The sequence below is a fragment of the Numenius arquata genome, chromosome 1, assembly GCF_964106895.1.
Source record: "Numenius arquata chromosome 1, bNumArq3.hap1.1, whole genome shotgun sequence".
Classification (NCBI taxonomy): Eukaryota; Metazoa; Chordata; class Aves; order Charadriiformes; family Scolopacidae; genus Numenius; species Numenius arquata.
The window spans coordinates 9,102,113-9,126,964 of record NC_133576.1 but is presented as its reverse complement, the minus strand read 5'-3'; the positions used below and the strand labels follow the sequence as shown (position 1 = coordinate 9,126,964).

Here is a 24,852-nt window from a genome sequence, read left to right as displayed (position 1 = left end):
TAGAGACCTCCCTTGGTCCCTTCCACTTGGATTCTACTATGGTGCTTCCATCAAACTGAACATCCAGCATAAAAAAACTAGTACTTTATTTAGATTAAAAGATGCAGTATTTGTGGGGGAGTCGAGATAAAACTTTCAGCTAGCCATCACAAACACTACTACATGAATCCCTGCCAATCAACAAGAAAACTCACACATAAGGCAGAAAAGATTGGTATTATAAAAAAAAAAAAACCAAGCTATATCAGATTTGACTATACCACAGAAAGCAGGAGCACAGTAAATTTTCCATATCCATAAAAGACATGGTCTCCTCTTCTTCCATAAGCATTTTGCTGGAATGCCTTGCCAGAGCCCCTGTGCACTGCACAATGTCACTAATGTCATACTCCTCTTTATGGCTCTTTTAGACAATGCAGATTTTGTCACCTTGAATTGCAATGAAACGCACAGATTATTTGCTTCATAAGACTATTTTCACATACATTGAAATAGTAAGAGGTGCATTCTGTGTATTTAAGAGATTAACAGATTTTATTGTTTTCTGAAATATTTTACAATACAGAGACCTGAACCAGTAATTCCTGACAATTTCAGTAATCATCTTGGGGATGAACAATTATGTTTGATAAGTTTTCCTTGACAGACACATACATACATACATCCATTTTCCAAGCTTGTACATTTTGATTCATTGAAAATGATGACTAAATATATCTATAAGCTTAAAAAGCAAATGATAAAGTCCAAAACTACCAACAGTGTTTTATAGTTACCTCAAAATAGATTTGTTAGCTTCATTACAGTGTAGCTTCCTAACATAGCATATCTACTTACCTGATACTTAGGGTTTTTTAAAACACAAATCTGCTGTAATTTTACAACCCAGTTTTAAATGTCACAAATGCATACTGTTTGACACGATTACAGATGACCGAGTTGTAACTGCGAACAAATGTAGATTTTACAGTGTTCTGCTACGATAATCCATGTAAGGACTAAAGCTAGTTTATGTTTTAACCCACAAATTTGTTCACAAATATTGATTTTGAATATGTTAATGTATTTACTGTACTTCTGAAAACCTAATCACAGAATACTTCATCTATGGTACAGTAATGAATATGGCAGGAAAGCAGATTTAAATATACCTATAATTTAAATTCTTAAAACAGTCTAAATCTTATTGACATTAAAAGACTTGATAACTAGTAGCCATGCTCTTTATATTTTGGAATATCAAATCATATGTACATATACACAACATAGATAGGCTCTTAATAAAAAGCATTTAGTCTATTTTACAGTCTTCTCTGTTCAAAAAATTAGTCTTCACAAATTTAACATTTCAAATCACCCAAAAATCATTAGCATTTTAAAGGAGATTCCCCCCCCCCCCCCCCCCCCCCGCAAACATGTGCTGGAAATAGCTACTACTCTGGGGCTTATGCATAATTTATCTATCTTTCTTTTGAGTGCCATTTAAGATCTAGATGGAAAACTCTTAGTTTAAGTGTCAAACCACGTAAGCAACATTCATAATAGAATCCCAACCCATGACACCTCCAGATATCTCTGCTACAAATAACCTTCTGTAACAGATATTTATTAAATACAGTATTTGTTTTACAACTTCAAGCCATGCTGACAACATAGAAAGATTACTACAACATGGAAAGAGTTTTCACTCAGTCAACTGGTGACTCATTCTGTATCATAATTTAAGTATCAATTGATAAATCCAAGCATACAAAAAGGTGCTTAACTACATAGCATTTAAATAAAAAAATACTGCATCTTTCAGACATTGCTAAGAACAAATAGAAAATTAACTATAATAATCTTTAAAATTCAAGTTGCAAGTTACTGAAGGTCACTTAAAATAACTGGATTAATCAAAAGTGAGCGTAAGCCACATACCTAGGGTAGGATGAGGCACAAGCATAGAAAATGCAAAAGTGTTTAGGAGTCACAATAACCAACCATGTGGGAAGAAAAAGCTTAAAAAGTATTTTTCCTATCATACTATTTTTTCAACTTAACCCCTTTCCTTTGCATTGTGCACAAGTTGTGAAAACAATGTCGAATTATTAGTTCAAACTTTTGTCTTTAAATCACCACAACTTCAGTATCAAGCTCTCGCCTTTTCATTAAAATATATACATTCTATACATCATTCAGCTTCCTCTTGCTTTAAATATATACTGTACAGGCCTACAGAGCTTTTGTAACACTGCTTTATTTACTTTGTCCTTTGTCACTGGATTGGTTCCACGTAGTTTGCTGGGTATAAACCAACTTGTCCATTGTCCAGACGTCCTTTGCACCATCCCTGTTCATCTTCATTCTCCATTTTAGTTAATTCATCCCCTGCAAAAAAATAAGCTATAATCTTTAAAGTAACAACAGGAAGATAATATGATAATTACAAGCCCACTTTTCTGCCCCTGCCCACCCCAGGCCCCAGTAGAAAGCCTCCCTTCTTTGCTCTTCATGCTTTTGATACTAAGAATAACACTTAGATATTTACATATGGGATGAAAGGCCCCCAATTTCAAGAAAATAGGAAGAAGCAAGCTACTTGAAACAAAACATCACACTGATGGCATTTCAAAAAAGTCATAGCATTGTTTTTAAAGCACAATAAAGAATGCCAGTTTTTGAAGTTATATAGAGTTATCTCGCTATAAGATCAAAGACTCCCTTATATCTAAAGGGTGACAACAAAGATAGTTGTGGATAGTACAACTACCTCTAAACAAGCAGAATAATCCTACATTTTTGGCCCTCAGAAAAAGTCAGTGCAAGTGGAATAAATGTTTTGTTAGGCTTACTGTCAATATATATTCAAAGAGTTTGTGAAATATAAAGAGGAAAATGCTACATTTGTGGAACATAAGGAGAAAAATGCTACAAACATTGAGACATGGCAGTAAAATTCTCTTTAATTATACTTGGAGCTTTTCAGTATGCCACTAAGTTGTGATGCAGAAAGATTATTGCTGATTATCCATTCAGACATTTATGAACTATAATATCTTATAGTCATAAAGGTTATGTAAGTATATATATCTTATAGATAAGAACTATAAGATAACCTCATTTTGACTGTCATTCACATTTAATCTTCATCCTCGGGAAATACTTTAGCATTAGAGGGGCTGCAGACTCCAAGATGCTGTATACGAGCAAGTGAACGTCCACCTCAGCCAGGCAAAAAAGGCCAGACTAAATAACAATTGTTTCCTTATGTACAACTTATTTGTGTCAGATTATTTCCCTAATAAAACTGATTTGCATTTCATCTTAGTTAGCAATAGGAAATACATGCTGAAGATATTACTCACTTAGTACAGTCCCAAATGGCTATAAACATACAGTCTTGGTATCATTTAGGAGAACAAAAACTAGCCTAGGGACTATCAATTATTTGGTAGAAATGGACCAACTTCATATTAAATCTTCTCAGATAGATATCTTCTATAGCTCCTCTGTTAATGAAAAAATGTTAAGGCCTCATGTCCTCTAGTTTGTAAGTTTACCAGATAAGTAATAAAAGAATGTTATGAACAAATATTTGGCACTATGGACTGTACTTGGCTTATGGAGTCATTTTACAATTTTTTTCCACCGTTTCTGGCACTACAGAAATGCAGAGTGTACAGTTTCAAGCCTTCCTGCCACTTCTACAAAGTGTATTTTAATAGAGTGAAAACAATGGCTGTCAAAGCCACACTGCATTAACAGTAAGCCCCAACGCAGCTGCACTTGTATTAACAGCTAGGACTTGGAAATTCAGTGATCTTGGAGGTCTGTGAAAATATTACCACTTTTAAGGGTCACCTGCACAACAGCTATAATGAATACAGTCTTTAACAACTGCGCAAAGATAGCATATACAATCACACATTTTGACAACATTGCATGGTCTATATTTCCTGTAGATATTTATTCTCAACCACGGCAGAAACACAGTGAGCTAGACAAATGGTAGATAGTCATGTCCCACCTTATTACATGATTATAAAACCCCTCAAAGTATGAATAAAGTTATTCTTCCCCTTTAGAAGCAGTTGTTTGCCAAAAAAAAAAAAAAAGAAAAAAGATAGATGTGTAAAGCATTCCCCTAGTAAAAAAAGTTTAATTTATTAAAGTACATTTAATGGACCCTATGCAGAGCATATATACTACAGCATTTACCTAGAAGTGATCACTAAAGCTTTATAGGCAAATTCTTTGAATATCCAAGGAAATCCCATCTGAGAATATCAGCATACATTTAAACAGAACCCTACAAATGCATTAATCCTCTGCTGACAGCTGCTTAGGAGTCTAGGCATAGTCTACATAGGAGCGAGTACATTTTAAATGGGGTCTCGCATGACCTGCTGCATTTTTCTCCTTAGTCTTTTGTATGTTCAGTGTAAACCTAGTCACACCAATACTTCTGCCTAAAACCAAAGTAAGTTTAACTGTAGCCGTTCTAAATTTCAGCTTCTGCAAGGGGATTCATAGTCTATCACGTGATCCCTTTCCTACAATTGATGCATAAAATTTGGTGTTAAAACATACTTTAAAGCTCTTTCTTCAAAGGTATTAAGCTATTTTTAAGTTAAGCCTACATACGTCTCTTACAGTTCACACTTCCTGTACTTTATTTCTACAGACCTCACATTGAGAACCACTTGGTTCAAATAGTTTAATGCAAGTCATACAGCTGGTACTGAAGCACAGAATGCCTAACTTTGTATTTAACCATTACATCTGTGTGTATAAACATTGCATAGTTTTGCCACTGAAAGGCTCGTTACTATAAACCCTTGGAATGCCATCCTGTTGCTTGACAGGCATAATACACATATTTCAAGAGGATTAGCACACTTCCATCCCCTGCTGAGAAAAAAGGAGCATTTAAAGTCTACAGAATGAAGAATAATTTTAGCTGCTGTGAATTCCAGAGAAAGCTCCAGATGTTTTGTTACTACTGACCTTCCATCAGGGCACAGTTCAGCAAAGTTAATGGACAAACCAACCCATTCCTCCTCTCCGGAAATCTACAATACTTGTCTACAAAGAAGAGGAGTCAGATGTTTACAGTTTCACTCCTGAAAAAGGAGGGAGGTGGGTGGAAGGTGGGAGTCCCACCATCTGACTTACGGGGCTTTTTGGTTTTTAAAAACACAAACTGCATTTAGAATATGACCTGGAAATACACTGTTCTGAGCATGACCTTTCTCCACACGTAGAATGGAAGTCTAGCAGTTCACTGATGAACTATTGACTTGTTTACTATAATAACTTTAAGTCATAACATCTAAGATCCACTGTAGATAGTGTAGCATACTTCCTACAAAGCCCAGCTGAAAGGGATGCAGAACCAAAAGTTTTCTCAAACTTTCTTTCAACACTTGAATCCTCTTTAAGTCAGTCATTACAGGAGAAGGGAGTAAATGACAAGGTAACAGGAAAAGAGAAGATCAGTAAGATTTTGCCATTTTCACAAACTGAAGTTCTGGTTGCTTTTGCTAAACTACTCATACAATCTTGTTCTGGAATTCCTGGTTGGTAAACTTTTCATGTGCAATTCTGGTCAAGACAGTAGATGAGAGCTCAAAAGGCACAGACAAGGTGTAGATTCCACCTTTCATCACTAGAGGGTACTGCCTCCAGGCTGGCCAAATTATGAAAAGCCTTGAGTCTCCTATTTCAGGGCTGAGTAAATTGCCCAGGAACTCGCTCAGCACACAACAGCTGGTAGAACTAGCCCATAAAAACTGGAGGCAGCAGCATCCATGGCGTGCAGCCATCGTGCCCTTGTGCCAACTGCGTATGTGTGGAAACATACTGTGGCACAGCTCTCTCCTGTCAGTTGCCGCTATTTTGTTCTCTCAACTCCTATAGCAACAAGGTAAAAAAGGGACAGGGTTTATGGCTCAAGGGAAACATCCTAAGAAAGGACATATATAGTAAGTGTACCCTTATATAATGCAAAACAAAAAAAAACAGGTAAAGATAGCTAACGTACACTAAAGGGGGCTGGAGAGAGAGAGTAAGAAATTATCGTGGCTAAGTTTTCAACCTTAAAAAGTTAGCACTGTTAGAAAGATGGAGTCCAAAATAGGGATGCTTCCAGTTTAAACAGAAAAAATAACAGATGATTAGATACTGTTTTAAGGACAGTTGCTGTAGTCTTTTCCTTTTAAAAAAAAAAAAAAGATTTTGTAGTGTTGGCATTTCTAGACAGCTAAAAGCAGCAGCTGTTACTGTCACCAACTAAGAAATGAGGAGATAGGATTATCAGTTCAGCAGCTCATTTTGTTTAACACAAAATGGTAAGAAAGAAATATCCTAAACAGATGCATCCCAACGCTTTCCAAACAGATTAGAAGTTGGTGCTTCCAAACAGAGGATACTAAGAAGTCCTCTCAGCAGGGGTGACGGTTAGACAGAATCCTGTAATTGGAGTTACACTTTCATAGAAACAGGTGACTTCAAGGAAATAAAAGCTGAAGAGAAAAACTTCCACCCACCCCCTTTTTTCTTTTGATAAATATTTTAACTGAATGCTGTAAACTTACCAGCTTTAAAGCTGAGTTCATCTTGCTCTTGGCCCTCATAGTCATAGAGTGCACGTACTCTCACCTCCATTGCAGGAGAAGTATCTTCATCAAATGGATTGGTGTCTCCGTTTGCATCAGTGGAAGAGAAAGGATTGTTGGACTCTTCATCAGACCAATCTGTAGGGTAGCTTTGGTTTTTTTCATAGCTGCTAACACTGAAAACAATTTTAAAATTATTCTTTTCTGCTCTTAAAATAGGAGACTAGAATTACCACTAAGATACCAGTTCCCCTAATTAAGCTTAAGCTCCACTCTAAGGCCCAGTTTTGAAGCTTTATTTCTGGTGTCTTCTCACCTATCTTTAGCTGACAATGCCTCATTCAAAGAAAAAAGAAAAAGCATTCTTGCAATACACTTACAAAGCAAGTTAGAAAAAGGCAAAAGAAAAAAAATATCAATGACAACGCTCCCACAAACTCAAACTTCTCTATCAAGAAATCTATAAAATCCATGGGATAATTATATATATTTACTCTAGAAAGGCAAAAGGTATGCAGGTAGTGGGTGACAGGAATTATCTGGTTTAGGATAAGATATTTAGATTGCTTTGCAGAGCCTTCCTCCCAAATCTCTATGCATCTCTACGATAGCTTTCAACATTTCTTGTATATTGCAATCCACCAAATAAAGAAACTTCATTATACTGCAATGACTTGATCATTTAAAAAAAATTCACTGTTAAGCATGCACATGCCATTTAGGAGAGCGGTATGCCATCCCTAGTGTGTGTATTGAAGTAACAGGCAGCTGTTTGAGAAGGTCCTAAATAAAAAGAAAGCAATCATAAAAGCAGGCTTATCCAGAAAGAACAGAGAGCAGTGAAGCTCCAGAAGTAGTTTCACTAGAAAAACCTTCAAGTTTTAACATTTTATAGGACTGGTAAAGGAAAGAAAAAAGCAACAGCAGTTCTGTTAGCAACTGCCAATAACCCCAGTAGTTTCAAACCAAAGATCAAGGCAACAGATATGGCATCTGTTAGGAAAGACAAGTTAGGTTCCAGTGCTGCTTACATAACGGCTTAAAAGGACTTCATGCACTGACCAGCATAGTGTTAAAGAAACCAAAAATAGAAAACCCTGGATAGAGAAAGTGCAAGTGTGAAAACAATTAAAAGACAACATTTCACCAACTTTTTGATCTTATTGTCCTCCTTTTCACTGACAGTACTCCCAGTATCTTCTTCATCTTCAAAGGGATTGTAACTTGATTGTACTGACTGCACTGTGTTACTCTGGACACTAAGACTGCTAATTTGGAAAAGAAAGAGCATTATGGCGACCCTGTCTGTTTAAGAGTAGAACACTGTCATTGGTGTTCCACTAAGCAGTTTCTTAGCAGACCCCTCTCCAGCCGAAAAAAAAAAAAAAAAAAAAACACCACACCAAACAAACAAAAACCCAAACATCCATCAAGTGTAGCATAAGACCCAAGAAAGTTTGGGAAGTCTCACATATGATACGTTCCTCCAGAATTAGAATATCCTTTGTGGACCATAATTTCTTTTTCTCACTGCTTGCAATAAAAGGCAGTGCAATTTCTCCTGCCAGTTTCATTCCATTCTAAAGCAGCTCATGTTAGTAGTTTTGTATTAATCATATCCAGAATTCTGAAGCGACTAAATGTTTTACAAGCTAAGATTTCAAAGTGTAATTATCATTTCTAGAGAAGGGAAGATAGCAATAGACTAACTACCAGATTAGCTACAGAAAGTTCAGTTTCTCATTGAAGTTTGGTTTCTTTTAATTCCCAATGGAAAGAGAACTGTAAAATTGGAGAATAATTCCCAAAATATTCTGTAAGCTGCAGAAACACATCACTAAATGCTCACAGATAATTAACATTTGGTTGGACAGTAACTTTTTGATCCTGTAGAGCTTCGTGTACTTGAAAATAACAAGCCTTTCCAATTAGTCCTTTTAGGCATGAAAAAAAAAATACCTGCTATGTTTGTTAGACTGTGAAACTTGATCTCCTGTCTGATTAATGCCAGTCAGAGTCACTCCATCAGAAGCCTTCTTCTTTTCTCTTCTACTGAGAGTGCGGTTCAGATCTGCAGACCACTCCTATCAACGAATGCAAACCATGATTAAGAAATTCAATTGGACAAGTAATTATCACATTTAATTTTCAGACCAAGTTACAGAATCACAGATTGATATGGGGTTGAAAGGGACCTCTGGAGATCATCTAGTCCAACCCCCCTGCCAAAGCAGGTCCACCTAGAGCAAGTTGCACAGGAATGTGTCCAGGTGGGTTTTGAATGTCTCCAGAGATGGAGACTCCACCACCTCTCTAGGCAGCCTGTTCCAGTGCTCTGCCACCCTCACAGTAAAGAAGTTCCTCCTCATGTTTAGATGAAACTTCTTATGTTCAAGTTTGCACTCATTACCTCTTGTCCTGTCACTGGGCACCACTGAAAAAAGACTGGCCCTATCCTCTTGACACCCACCCTTTAAGTATTTATAGGCATTGATCAGATCCCCCCTCAGTCTTCTCTTCTCCAGACTAAAAAGACCCAAGTCCCTCAGCCTTTCCTCATAAGAGAGATGCTCCAGGCCCCTAATCATCTTTGTGGCCCTCTGCTCTACCCTCTCCAGCAGTTCCCTGTCCTTCTTGAACTGGGGAGCCCAGAACTGGATACAGTACTCCAGATGGGGCCTCACCAGAGCAGAGTAGAGGGGGAGGATAACCTCCCTCGACCAGCTGGTCACATTCTTTTTAATGCACCCCAGGATGTCATTGGCCTTCTTGGCCACAAGGGCACATACATGTTATGAAATACACATCTATACATACAGCACTACAAATAATTATTAAAAGATACGTTACTCTAAATGTTTCAGTTACAGTTCTTATCTAGTTCCCACCCTAGCAATGCAAATAGGTATCTGTGCTACTTGCAAAAATCCCAAGGTTACCTGTACTTCCCTGTTTAGTATTCTGAACACCTGTCAGACAACTGGAGAAATCAAAGGAGTTGGCCAGTACAGCTCTTTACAAGTTGTACTGAGAAGGCTCACCATTTCATATAATGCCAAGACATCTGGCTTCAAGAGGTAGACCTTACATTTCATTTAAAAAGGTTTTATGATCTAATTTAAGACAGAGCTTACTTCTCGAGAAGTGCTCCAAGAATGACCTACAAAGAAGCCAATTTTTAAACTCATTGTGTATCACTTCTCCTGACCCTAAGATTTGAGCCCTTAAGGTTCTTTACTCTAGATTTAGTGAAATGTATTGTCCTTAAAAGCCACCCAGAAGAGTTAAGGCTCAAATCAACACAACTGTTGAGAAGATTCATGATGACATTTGTAAAGTATCCCCTCCCTGATGTTTTGAACCATTCAGATGTTTCAGAAGGCAGACAGACAGGCAAGATGAGACCTAAACCTTCTACCTATCAAGTCAAGTTAAGGTGCACACTGATATAAAGCAGGAACCAACAGAAAATAAGCTGGATGCAAGCAAAAATCCTATGCTGAGACAGATTTCATCTCAGAATCCCTAAAGGTAAAAAAAAAATAATAATAATCAGGAGATAAATGCTATATTTTGTATAGCAAACTAAGTACTTTTAACAGGAAATGAAGATTTTGCGAGTTGCTATTACTACTGGTTTATATATATAGCACAGTCAGTCGGTCTTAAGTGATTTCTGGCCAACTTCACAGAGAGGCCTGATTATTTTAACTTTGTACAAATACATATTAGATTTCTGAGTTACTGCATTTTAAAGACCACTGACCTAACCGTATTTGCAGTTTACAATGCAATTTCATATTCATTTGATCATTACTTTTTTTTTTACTTACGTCATCCTTGTTGCATGTAAATAAGAAAAAACTTGATTAGAAAAATAGTAACAACAGTATTTAATCTGCTAATTATAATGATTATGAAAAAGAATGGTAATTCCCCACACAGAAGTAACTGTAGTTCAGTGTTTCAGGCAAAGAAATTCTGCAGTACTATCATGAGTTTTCTTCCTCAAACTTTCTAACCTAAAGTTACTCAGTATTTTAAAAACAATTGATATTTTCCATTATGGTTAATAAGGGAACAGTGAACACTCCAGAGTTGATGCTTCCACTCCATTAATTTAATGCCTAAAAATTATTTCCACTACACCCATGATTCTAGTCAGACAAATTCATCCCAATTCCAGCTATTTGATACTCTGGTATTACGATCTGCACTGATACATTTTGGTACTCGTTTCTCGTAGGCCATGTTAGCAGAACACTACTTTAAAAAAAAAAAAAAACACACCTTTCTTTTGAAGATAGCATTCAGCAATAAAATTCAGCAACTGGTTCAAGGTGGAAATTTTTTTAATATAACAGTACTGAAAAACACTAGTTAAGATGTATAAATACCAATTTTCAGGACTGATTAAAGTATTCAGTTCAAACTTTTTCAAAGTCTTTGCAGCCTACCTGCTATAATTACCTGCTAACAGCAAGGAGATTCAAATTGATATCTGACACCAAAGGGCAGAAGTAAAACATATAGGATAACATATACAGGTGTCAGAGATCTATCAACTAAACCACGGCTTACTAATGACTTCAGTAATTACTTTAGATTTTTTTTTTTTCAAAAGTCACTACAGAGTTTTCTGATTTATCCCTTTTCTCTTTAAATAGGTGCCTGATATAATCAACCTCCAAAAGTTGGGGGATAAGGAGAGCCCAATGGAAATCAAGAAAAGAAAATTACTATGACTTGTAAAAACAAAAAAATTCACTGCTGGAAGCCTGAATTTAAAAGTTACACAAAAAGAGAGGAAGGAAAAAAAAACAGACAAAACAAGGAAGGAGTTAAAAATAGACAAAATAAGTCTGGGTTTTAAGTACTCCGACCTTACCTCAAACTGAGGCCAATTCATTGACATCCCTGGACCTTGATTAGCTCTAAACCACCGCAAGTCTTCAACAGCATCTGCTGTTTTGATATTCTGTTCCAGTTCACGGTAGATATTTTTGTAACTGCAAAACAAATTTGTCTTCAAATTTAGTATAACATTTAGAAACACAGCAAATCCCCATGTCAGATTAAAAAAAAATATTCTGAAATTCACAGCACTAAAAAAAAAACTTAGAGTAATACAGACATTTTAGAACCCTATGACAGACCTACCAACTGCCTGTAAAAAAGGAAGAGTAGTCCAAACATGTAAGCTTGCTGAAAGTTCACAAAAACATAAAATCCTTATTTGCCAGGTTTTGGAATTATAACTTGTATAAAGTAACTGAATTGGCTGTCATTAAATGTAGGATTTACATAGGAATGTATTTAAATTAATGAATGCCAGTCCTCAAGTTTCTTGTATTTAAAAGCTTGTCAATAAGACAGTAGAAACTGTTTTTGTGATAACTCCACAGCATTCTGTGAAAACTCCTGTCTTAATCCAATGAGAATCATAAATCATTATAAAAATAAAAATTTCAAACCTGAAGTGAGTTATAAGACTTCCCCATGCAGGTATAATACCTGCTAACTGCTTTTATTGTTTTAGGTACTCTCTGATTTTACTAACTGTACTGTTTATATAAAATTTAAAATACTATAAAAAAAAAAAAGAACCTTACTACTTCTACTTATCTTTTAGACTGTTTTTCGTTAAAGTTGAGTTCTTGTATGTATAAAGTATTTTACAGAACAGAAGTCATGTTGTAGATACAACTTTGATTCCCTGATTCTAGACCATGCACATAACGTATTCGCTCTACTGATTGTGACTACAAATACAATTGTTTTATACCAAAAAAATCCAATATGGAACTTCGAGTATAAAGGGATCTTAAGACAACAGCCACAAGGCTTAAAACAAGAGACACAGAACTGCTAATCTGTATTCAAGATGGTCTGGAAGGATTTTCCCAAATTCTGTCTAAGTCACACAAAATTTAGAATTAGAATACATTAGTAATACACTGTCAAGGAGTCAAACTTTCTCAAGATACACTTCCAAATTTCTCAATTTCTACATATTACTTGACTACTTTAACGTGTTTGCAGTAGAGTTTTTCTTCTATATCAGTAGTTCTTTGAATGTATTTAAGCAACAGAAAGGCATGTATTTTGAGAAAGGGAATGAATAATTTTGAATGACACACTAGTCATCAGTTAAACCAACAATAAACTGGAGGTCTGCATCTGTAGAAAACAAGGCAGGGCTCTTTTCCAGACTCTGCTCTTCAGCATTATTAGTCTTAATGTTAAAAATCAGACTTCCTTTTGGGGGTTTACTCTCTATTTTTTATCTCTGTATATTCAAAGAGGCAGAGATAAAGAAATAAATAAAGAGTTCCAGTTGCTTTATCTGTAGTTTTATCCTAATAGTTCTTTTCTTTGTTCAGATCTTATTAACATACCATAAGACACCACTCCTGAACCTCCTAAATATCTTAAGAGAAAATTGTTTCCTCTCTTTTTCAGAACAACAGTTTATTGGTTCATTTAACACTCTGTTAAATAAAACTAGCAAATATTAGGGATAGATGCTAATCTGATCTTAGACAAAACAATCAAGCTCTTTCACTTAAACTTTACACCAATTGAAGCAACACTTTAGAAACAAATCAGATTCCAAACACTGATCTACTTAAAGTATGGATTATTATTCACTGAAAAGTAATAAGCAGTTATTTTAAAGTTTTACACAATTTTACCTTGCAACATTAGACAAATCAAGGTGTTTTTGAACTTCCAGTAACACTTCTCGAAAGAAACGTAAGCGTTTTTCCTCAAACTGCTGACACTGTTCAAATACCTGCTCCATGTTTTCCATATATTGAGGAGTGGCATTATCTAATTCTTTCAGTGATTTTTCATACTTTTCTTTTGTCTGGGGGTGGAAAAACAAACCGTTAGCAATATATTTTATTACTACTCTACATAACGGATTTAGCAATGTAGTAATGGCCAAAATTTAGACCAGAAGTTCCCAAACTGCATTCTCTTTTCATGACCACTGTACTTATGTTAGGTCACGATGACGGTTATCTAACAAAACTGCATAACAGTTACAATAAAGCTCTAAGCCTCTTCTCTAGCTTTTTAACAGAAACCATGACAAATGTTAATGTAATACTAAAGATAAAAAACAAGGAGCCACAGAGTAAATCAGATCATGCAGTCTTTCAAGTTACAGGTGTCATATTTAAAGATCTCCATATAATTTCAAAGTGTTCTCTTTTCTCTTCCAGTAATTTAGAGTCTGCTGTGAGTTATGACCCAAAACCCAAACACCGTATACATCCCTGTAAATATAAATTGCGTATTCCGTGAACTCACTTAACAGATAGAACCTCAGACTCTACACTAATTGACAGTAGTCGTCCACAGACAAGAACTAAAAGATCCCATCCAATGTAACAATAGCCTTCCAGAGCACAAAACAGCAAAGGGGAAAGATGTCTTTGAAGAAAGTCACACAAGAAAATCCTCTTGATAGTAGCCCACTAAAGAGACCACACTGGGCAACAGAATGGCATTTCCAAAAGTGTATTTACTTTTATTTAAACAGATTCTATCAGCTTGCTTTCTTTAAAAATTGCATTCTGCAGCCAAGAACGACTACAAGTTTAGATGTTGTCAGCAAGTTTTAAGTGCCTGTCTCACAGCCTCTCAAGTGAAATAACTCAACCCTCACTACTAGATGAGTAGAACTTTGTCCAAAAGTTCACTGTCTTATTCTGCTTCGTTCCCTGCTCAAACTACTTACGCGAAATAGAGGCAACATATTTTTCATTCTTCACAGAAGAACCTGGTAATAACATATGCTTTGGAGAAAACTCTGAATTTTGGTATAGAACTGTAACAGGAAGTGAGCTGCACTACACTCCACGGCACATTCAGGAAGAAAAAAAACACCATTGAATTTGCACAAGCTATAGGTTAAAAAGGACTGCATATGAACAGTGTTAGCGTACAGTATACCTTCAGTACATCTTGTTTGCTTCTCTCCACTTTGTCTTGTAATTTCTTAAGTTGTTCAGGATTTAGTGCTGGATCAGCTTTGCTGTTTGTTTCTCTGGATATAGCAAGTTTCTCTTCTTTGCAGGCAGCATGGTATGCTTTCTTTGCAGCTTCCACCTGCAAAGTAGATTCAAGTATTTGCATCTGGGACAGTTTATACAACAACCATCAACTGATTTCTTTTTTGCCTCACAATCATGTTGCAATGAAGAAAGTGTTAGGTTTTGTTTCAAAATGTGGTTTGGGTTTTTTTTTAGATTTTTTTTTTTTTTATTTAGGCCAAGAAACGAACAATACACAAGAACCAACATAAGGAAATTATTGTAGTACTTATGAAGTAGCATTCTCTCACCATACAAGAAGCATCACGCATACAGCTTAGAGAAGTGTGGAACAGACTCAGAAAAAGGTTTACAGAAAGTCCCCAATAGAACATTTTTTCCTTGTGCCCATGTTCTCCCGCTCCCCTTTTTTTTTTTTACAAACCTGTTATTTAAGAATAATGTTACATGGCAGGGAAAAAACCCACAAACACTTTTCCCCTGCTTACTTGTTTGAGCAATTCTTAACTTTCAAATGCATGAAATCAAATACCGTTAAAATGTTATCTTAAATTCCACTTTTGCAGATTTTCACTGAAGTCACCAAGATTAGGAGAGACCAAGAGAAAAATACTTATTTTCAGAAGAGGACAGAAAGCAAGAGATTGCTTTGAGAAAGGAGGGTCCAGCAGAGAGAATAGGGAGTTTACTCCCTTATAGAGATTGAGACATTAATATATTGTAACACAGGATATCTAATACATAATCTACTGCTGTACCTCTTTCAGCTTTTTTGCCCAGGGTTTCTGAGCTTTCCTAAATCCATCTTCTGCTTCTTTGGTTTCCTTAAATCCTCCCATCATTTGCTTATGAAAGGCTTCCTTCTGCCAGTTCTTGATTTTTTCAAAGTCTTCATTCATCAGTGAACCTTTTACTTCTAGATGTAGTTCACTCACTTTTTCAGCTTCTGACATAAAAGCACACCAAGCCCTTTCTACTGTTCCATACTGTGGGCCTAAACACAACAGAAAGTGTCATTCTCAGTAACCATCACCCACATGGAACTTATATTCCCAAGATACTACCTGAAGCTATTGACTTATACGCACTTGTAAACAGCAATATTGATGCAAACCTAGAAAAGGGAACAGTTTCTTTTCAGGTAAATTTAGACTATTACAAAGTTTTACACCAGAAGAAACAATATACAGTCTGGCCTCCTTCTCCCTGTACTATGATTTTCAGTATTCCACCTATTAGCTCCTCTTTGAACTGCCTTCAATTTCTCAACATACTTTTTGAAACATGGATAACCAGGAAAGGAGAAACTATTTCAGAATATATTACAATGGTATCAGATTAGCCTTCCATTGGAGCAATGCTTAGCTGTTTTATTACTAGTCTTTCCCCCACAACCACTGCGCCCCCTTATTATTCGGATACACTTTTCAAACTCTGTTTTATACCTTTAGTTACCTAGAAACAGCCAGCTCACTATAACTGAGTCTATTTGGATACCTAATATCAAGATTCAAGGCAAGATTCATCTGCTTCGGTAAGAAACAAGCAACTAGCAAAGGAGCAGGGTTTTGTTTGTTTGTTTTTAATCAAGAAAAGCTTGATCATTTGTTATATTACTTACTGAGCCTTTTGCAAAGACTCCATTACAGGCTAAGCAGCACAAAATTTCTACTTTGTACTTACCAAAACAAAGGATATACAGAAACGGTTTTTTTCCCTTTGAGAAAGTTTTCAGAGGTCAAAATCAGAATGTATTACCTTTTTCCACAAGCTGTTTCCACCTTTTTGCCCATTCTGTAAGCTGCTGAGCATAGACCTTCTCTATTCTTGCCCGTTCATGAATGCAATTCATAAGATCATTGCAAAGTCTGTGACCATCATCAATTCGTTTTACTGTCCGCTTGTAATTTCCAACCTATAAAGAGACAAATACTTAACAATTCCTGTTTGAAAACTCTGAAAACAAGATAAATCTAATTAACACAAATACTGTTATCTAGGAACAAGAGAATCTACTAATAGGAATTAGTCGTTGTAGCATAAAGTATTTTTCAATTAATCTCAAAACTTAACTGCAACACCACCACAAAGGCCACAGCTTTTCCTGTAAAAAAAAGTTATTACTTTTAAAAGTCAAAGCTTTATTATATTTTATTAATCCTGCAATGTAATTATGGGCAGTCATCACAATTGTTCTGCATTATAATTGCTTGGTAATGTTTTAGATAATCAAGAGATTTAACACAAATACAGTATTTCCCTCGTCTGTACTTATTATTAAGTACCTAATGCCTTAATTTTATGCTGTGTTTAATCTTTCAGGATTAATAAAACTGCAAAGATATGCAAACGAGCACTGCAACATCTCTATCAAGCGTAATAATAGGGGTTTTTGGAGAATGCAGTATGAAAAAAGAACAACCACTATAAATATAGCAGAGATTGGATCTGCCCTTTGTTACAGCTGTACTTCATTGCTGACAAAATAGATAGCAACTATTTCAAAAGTATACCATAGAATTTAATGAAGGAAGATACTGACAACGATGACAGAGTTCCCATACCTAAAATTAAACTTGCAAATTCTAAAGAAAAAAAAACATCGTTGCTCAATGTACAGGCTACAAAAGGGTAAGGATATAGAGAAAATGCACACTATATAATGAAAATCAATATATAATTAACACCTCCCTTTCATTTTTGTGTACACATCAACATGGAATCACCGATCTAGATGACTGAAGGGAAAAAACGCCTGATACTGCTTCCAGAGTAATATTTCCATTGATTTCAAGGTCACTCAGATTGACTTTTGTAAACATTAAACAAGACATAAGAACTTGGTTAACAGAATTTACACAGCCTATTAAATATCACAGTCAGTTCCTTATCTGCCCTAACCACCTGACTGAAAAATAAAGATTAGCTGTAAGGCAGTAGATTAAACATTTAATTCTTAAAGCATGTTTGTAATTTTTACATTTGAATCATATCCGATTCACATCTTAAATACAGGAAACCATCCAACTTCTAGGTTCACATTTACTCACAATTTTGTCAGCAGATGTACATGCAAGCCATCTGCTTGAGGGAAAACTCCTCACAGTATAGAGGGTAATACACTTTAAAGGGGAAAAAGCTCATATTAAGTGCTGGAAAAATAAGTGACTATGCAATAAATACAGATATATGTGGGCTCCCCCTAAAAGCTGGGGACAAAAAAAATCAAAACCATCAATGACAGGACAAAAACAATTCCATTAGACAGTTGCCTCAAAGCATCCATTTGGACGTGTTTTCGGTTTTAGACTAGATCCATTTCAACAGATCAAAGAAATTTAGGTAGCATCTAAGAAAAGCATTAGTTAGCAGCCACTGATCTGTGTAAGTCTTGTAAAAAAAAAAAAAAGTACACACACACACACACCCTTGCCTTTAAACATAAGTCACAATATAACTGAATAAGCTACCAGCATTACAAAGAAGCTGACATCAAAAATCAAGACAATCAATGCATCCAAGTCAAAACAGATTTCATCTATTAACAAGAAAGTATGAAAAATAACCTCTTATTTTCAGGAGAAATAGAAATTGAGAAGTAGGCAGTTTCAAGCTAACACTGTACACTAACAAATACAATATACATATGTAATCAACGCATTAAGAAAATTAAGTACCTCAAAGAACACTTTCTAAAGCCTTTCTAATGGAAGGGCAAATCATTCATCTGCTCAGAATTACTCCAGCTATAGGTTCACAGCCAAGCAGACTTAGAACAGGTTAAGCTAGCTTGGCACAACTACTGATGTCCTATATTAGCATCAATTTGTGTCTCCACTTATGCACCCAAGGATTTATGTCTCTAGCATGAACATTTCCTTTCATAAATTTTCACTATTAAATTAGCATTTTAAATGCTAATATTGAATGGGAGCTGGCTGCTTCATGGTATTTTTAATGCTTTCACTTTGTGTTGTCTGAGCAAATTCTAACCTCATGGTAATATCTAGCAGTTGCCAAATCTCAGACGGGTAATTCAGAGAACTATTTAGCTTACCTATTATGGTTCACTCACTATTATCGCATAAAGCCACCTTTAAAGAGCTGCATGCAGACCGCACATAATTCACCCAGGCTACCTCCTTCTCCACAGGAGGACTGAAGGAACTAGCATCATAGTTTAGAACCAGGCCCACAATACTAGAAAATAACAACCTTGTATTCCAAAGAATGTCTTTTATACTACTATTTTCAAGGAAAAAAAAAATGTTCACTTGATTTATGAAACAGTAGTTTAAACTATGCTAGACATCACATTCAAATTTCATGTCCTATGAGGAATGCTAGAATTTTGGAAATACAGCATTTTTCTGTATTTCATGACACACAGAATGTAAGTTACATACTTGGGATTTAAAATTCTTAAAATCTAGGAGTTTATTAAAAAAAAATCCTATATTTTAAGTTATGGACAGTGAAGTGACAATTTTTTTTTGAGAAATGGAATGTGCAGCCCGCCTCTGTAAGAGGCAGACTTGGAGACACGAGAGCACAAGGCACTCAGACCACAGAGCCAAGTAAAGTGAAAACAAGTCTAGTCTTTATGCAGCCAAGGAACTACTAGGTTAACTGTAAGTTTAAAAAAAAAAAATTAAAAACCTATAAATTAAAGTCACCCTGAATTCTGGAGAAGAAAAACATGATTTAATACATTGTTTTGTTCAACACTATTTTCTCTAATTCCTGAGGTAGACTGCAAACATTCTGCAAGACCTCCCCCTTCCCATTTACAAGAAGTATTTGAGCTAAAACAAAAATGACAAATTCTTTTATTTGTAGCAACTGACTAAGAAAAAAAATAATCCTGTGTTTCTTTACTGCAGTCAGAACCATACTAACGTAATACCTTGCAATTTTCAGATTTTTCGATTAGCTCTGTTCAGTACATGAACATATGATTTTGCTAGTTAAGAGTAACTTTCTAATCATTTTGACCATTGGGCTATTTCCTGTTAAACATACAACAGGCAATGAAGACATGAAGCTATTTGTTTCCTTGTCCTACAAATGAAGCGTTTGTTTCAGGAAGGTAAATTGTAAGATTATAAACTTTCTTTAGCTTTAAGAAGAAAGAGATATTTAAAAATCATATCCTGCTTTCATTTTAGCATCAACACTTCACTTATCTGAAAGAGACATTTTATTACATGATACCAAATTCATAGAATGGTTTAGGTTGGAAGGGACCTTAAAGACCATCTGGTTCCAACCCCCCTGCCATGGGCAGGGACACCTCCACTAGATCAGGTTGCTCAAAGCCCCATCCAGCCTGGTCTTGAACACTTCCAGGGATGGGGCATCCACAACTTCTCTGGGCAACCTGTTCCAGTGTCTCACCACCCTCACAGTAAAGAATTTCCTCCTAATATCTAAATCTCCCCTCTTCCAGTTAAAACCGTTACCCCTCATCCTATCGCTACACTTCCTGATAAAAAAGTCCTTCACGATCTCTCCTGTAGGCCCCCTTCAGATACTGAAAGGCTGCTATAAGGTCTTCCCAGAGCCTTCTCCTCTCCAGGCTGAACAGCCCCAACTCTCTCAGCTTGTCTTCATAGGAGAGGTGCTCCATCCCTCCAATCATCTTCATGGCCCTCCTCTGGATCTGCTCCAACAGGTCCATGTCCTTGTGCTGAGGGCTCCAGAGCTGGACGCAGTTCTCCAGGTGGGGTCACCAGAGGGGAGTAGCAGGGGAGAATCACCTCCCTCCACCTGCTGTACACGCTCTTTTGATGCAGCCCAGGATACAGTTGGCCTTCTGCACTGCAAGCTGTTTACCCTTAGTTTACCCTTAGCCAGAAACACTTTAAAAGGAAATAACTCCAAGCGTTTATTTCTTCAAAATACCACTATAATGGTCAGTCTCTTGATGTAATCAGTGAATTCTGTGAAAATTGTGATTCACAGCTTTGTGTCATACGTACACATCCCCTTCCTGAGTTAACCACCTATTTCCCTTTTTCCACTGCAAAAAATACTGAGCTTTGATACCAGTAAGTCTCAGTTGAACCTATTTTGCCCCATTTATCTCTTACAGGCATTATGGATACCTTCAGATCTCCATTTTGCTTAGTCAAGAAAAAAAATCCTTCTCATTTTGATATTTCCTCTCATGCATGAACACAGCAGTATCACCTCAAAACCTTTGTCAAATCTAGAGAATCTGTAATAAGCAGAAGAGAAACACACAAGCACACAGTGATGAGGCATTCAGCATTGTATAGTTTGCAGGCCAGACCGCTCCTTTGTGACCACCAGTGTACTAACGTAGTCAAGCACTGTCATTGATATGATCTTCAGTAGGAATATGTAAGAACTTACAACCTCATCATTTTACAATTTCACAGCACTAAACACAAAGGGAGAGTCTTAAATTATCTTGTCTCCTTTACCTCAACTAATAGAATATTTTTTTTAGCATATTCATTGAGCAGGATAAAAGCCTATGAAGAGTTAAACACACTTAGCAGGTTTTTCTAGCACACTGAATGAAAAATAAGGGTATTTTAATTTGTCAGCAGCCCAGAAGGTGGCAAACGTTCAGCTACTGCTAAACTTCAGTCAGTTACTTCTAGTATATCATGATAATTGTTATAGCCACAAATATTTCAGGAGTTTCAAATGCCTAAAGTAAGATTTGATGTCAACTCTCTTTCCAAGCTTGCCTAGCTTATTCATAACTAGTCAGCCTTTATGAACTGGAACCATTTGAAAGTCAGTCTGTTACCACAGCATACAACAAGGGCTGTTGGGGCTTTTTTATGGGCAAATATTCATAGGCAGTAAACACAATAATGAGCTTTGAAGGCTTGTAGTCAAACCCACGCATACTGATGGCCAATATAGCGACACACACACTATTTCCAGCATTCCATTCAACCATGAGTACAATTTCTTTCCAGCTACGTCAAATAGGAAGTTTCCAAACATTTCAACCAGCATTAACACCTATACTACTGTGAAGGGGTTTTTTTGCCCCAAATGAGAAGAGTTATCTTGGTGCATAATTAGCACATACACAGTCCAAGTACCCATTAGCAGTAGCTCTGTGTATTTAAATTTTGCAAGTTTACCCATATAAATTCACCATTGGTTGCGAGCAAAATGCTGAGGAAGCTTTTAAACACTTAAAATCTGAAGCCAAACATACCAGTAAGCAAACACCTGGCAATACAAATGGAAAGCGTTATGTTGCTCAATGTTAGAAGAAAAAAAATGCATATAGGAGATAGGACAGGAATCTACTATTACAGAGTCCAAATATTTTTAAAACAAAAAAGCAAAAACAGGACAGTCTGCTTCATCAGCAAAAAGCATTCACTGACAAGTAACTGAAATCCCTCAACATAGGAACCTGTTTAATACTCAAGAGTGAGTTTTGGGAGCTTCTCCCTCTTGAATTCCCTGCATCCAATACTCACACCCCCTCAACAGATACCTCATACTGGCTGACAGTAGTAGGCATGAAACACAGGTATCAGGAATACCAAATTGGCAGGACAAAGACTATCTGAGCAGACAGCTTATAATGCAGTTCATAGAGGCCTCTGCCTCTGTTACCCAGAGTTTCAGGTCTGGAGCTTGCTTTGGGGTTTTGGGGGAGAATAGGAATGCATATGGTGGCCAAATTACATCTACTCATACTACATAGGGGACCAACTTCCCCTTTCTGAATAAGCTGAAAATCTTATCTTGCTAGTGGATCTCTCAACTAATACTTCAGAATGCAATGAAAACCACGTACTGAGCACCTCAAAACGCACAGCAGGTCCTGTCCTCCAAGGGAATCAGTCACAGGCTTAAGTTCACACAGCGAATGCCAGTTGCTGGTTTAGCAGCTGTTCAAAATGACTTTTTTTTTTTTATAACTAGGTGTTTTCACAGGGCAGTTAAACACCCCTGCAATAAACAGAGAGGGCTCTATGTTGCTGATGCCAGCAGAAAATAAGGGAGAGTAAGGACTCACATCGAGGATATAAGTAGCACAGCTTGTGAGGGATGGCTCATTAACAATAAGTGCTTCCACAGGCAGGGTAGCTGTTTCTTTTGATGTCTTACCTTGCAAGATATGCATACACTTCTACTTTGATCTCTAGGAACACTTACTCATCGCCTTTCTTACCTTCATGGGTATCTAACTGAACAATAGCATTGGTCTCACCTTGCTCAAGGCATTTTTCTTTTAATATGACCATAATAATAGTGATTAGCAAGCGTAAGGTCAGAGCTTAATTAACAAAACGCATCATAAAATTGGCCTTCCATTTATTAATATATCAAATTATTTCATGTCCTCTTCAGAACTACTTCGGTAGCACAAGGCAAATAGGGTTGTCCATTTCTCATGTTTTACTAAAGCAGCGCAATGTTGGAACCAACCAATTTTGCCACAGTATTTTTGGATGTAAGAAAGTGGTATGAATGATTGTGACAAACTGAGATGTATTTATAGCAGTCACACAAGTGTTGAGAGTCCATATAACAGACGAGAAAGAAATACAAAGGGTTTCAAATTGCACATCAGGTTCCAAGTTTTCCACATTCCCTTGGAAAGTTACTGCCTTCCTGCTCCAGGCTATCAGCAATAACCTTTGATTACCCAAGACATGCCACCCTTGTCAGCTAACATAGATGAAGGAATTCCTTCTTGAAGCGTTATCAACAAGATTCCCGAGTCTTAAAAAACTGCTGCACCCAGAGAAAGCCATGGGTTTAACCAAATGCCTCAAGGTACACTGAGGCTTATTAGAAAGATAGAAGAATGCAAAAGAAGCTTCCATTTCGTAAGTAAATTAAGGCATTACTACAACTGAAATTTTGGTGAAACCCTCCCCTGTTGTTGTGGTAATTACCTTTCAGAATGACTTATTATTTTGCAATTCCTTGCTCCCTACGCAAGCTTATATGAAAACATGTACAAAATTCTGTCTCCTAAAGTACATACATTTGGTAAACACCTGGGCAAATTAGAGGAAAAGATTTGTTCTCCTGAAAGGGATTTATCATCCTGCTAGAAGATAAAAAACTTTTAGTAGCAGCTTGAGTTAGCTAAATAATGAAAAAATTCCTCAATTTAATTGTGAAACTGCAGCTATTTCTACTTCATGTAAAAGAAGAAGAAACATCTTTCTTTAGCAGATCTATATTACTGAAAGCCTAATTTTTTCAGTTACATCAGCTGTTCTGATACAAGGTACTACCTATGGCTAAGCCTTGTCCTACCCACATTTTTTGACTGATATATCTACAGTATGTATCAACAACAAACACACAATACTAAAGAGCAACTTCTCTTGTTCCCTTTCAACAAGACTATTTCCCCAACCACAAATCTCAACCTGATAACAATATCTATGTAGTAATAAAAAATATTAGTCTTCAAAAGAAACAAATTACTATTTGTATTGGATTTCAAGCATTGAGCTTGACTCTCAGCGCCAGAACTAGAAGTTTCCATGAACAATACTGAAATAGCAACCTAATAAAAAAAGCTTCATAAATTAAGTAACCTGCACTGAATTGCTCCACAGTCTGAGCATATTCAAACAGACAAGTTCAGAACAGTAAGCTTAGTACTTAGTACATGCAACCACACACTCTAGATTCACATTTTTAAATGTGATCAAACTGCTAGTAATTATCTTTGCAATAAGCAGCCCTAGCAAAGGCCATGAAAACTCCAAAAGAAAGCAAATGCATCTAGAGCCAGAAAACTAATCAAGAACCAAGTGTTTCATTTCCTGAAGCCAACATTGTATGAAATTTCTGTCAACAGCAATGGCAAAAATTTTGAAGTTGGTTTATCGACATTTTATTAAGTACAGTTATTATTATCAGCTCAGCAGAGCATCAACATTCAAGAAATAAAAGTGGTTTAGTTTCAAAGATATGCAGCGAGCAAAAAAACAGTTTTCACAGTAAGTTCTTCAGATAGGTCCCACACCCAGCCAGCTCACTCTTTCCTAAATGTCTTTCAAGAAAAAGATGGGCTTTGCAGCACACTCCAAAGGTAAATAAATCTGAGCTATTTTGGCATGTGAGGGAACAAACCCAAAAGCTCACCATGCCAGACTCTCTTCTGTGCTGTGGCCAGGTTTAAATACATTCACTGCTTTCAGCTGTGGCAGTAA

At 36.4% G+C, this 24,852-nt stretch overlaps 1 protein-coding gene across 2 annotated transcripts in view; it reads right to left on the bottom strand.

The window, feature by feature from the left end:
* Positions 1 to 510: 510 nt before the first annotated feature.
* The window catches only part of PACSIN2 (protein kinase C and casein kinase substrate in neurons 2), a 63,764-nt gene continuing 39,422 nt past the window's right edge, over positions 511 to 24,852 (bottom strand). Inside the window, exons 3-12 of one of the 2 annotated variants that reach the window (XM_074153675.1) lie at positions 16,424 to 16,580; positions 15,424 to 15,659; positions 14,565 to 14,720; positions 13,295 to 13,470; positions 11,488 to 11,608; positions 10,433 to 10,438; positions 8,559 to 8,683; positions 7,751 to 7,867; positions 6,579 to 6,775; positions 517 to 2,370 (exon numbers count right to left, since the gene is read on the bottom strand). In XM_074153675.1, coding sequence (XP_074009776.1) covers positions 2,258 to 2,370; positions 6,579 to 6,775; positions 7,751 to 7,867; positions 8,559 to 8,683; positions 10,433 to 10,438; positions 11,488 to 11,608; positions 13,295 to 13,470; positions 14,565 to 14,720; positions 15,424 to 15,659; positions 16,424 to 16,580 — 1,404 coding nt within the window. In that variant the 3' untranslated portion in view covers positions 517 to 2,257. Of the gene's footprint in view, positions 2,371 to 6,578; positions 6,776 to 7,750; positions 7,868 to 8,558; positions 8,684 to 10,432; positions 10,439 to 11,487; positions 11,609 to 13,294; positions 13,471 to 14,564; positions 14,721 to 15,423; positions 15,660 to 16,423; positions 16,581 to 24,852 lie in introns of both variants that reach the window. The other variant, XM_074154459.1, reaches the window with a different exon arrangement.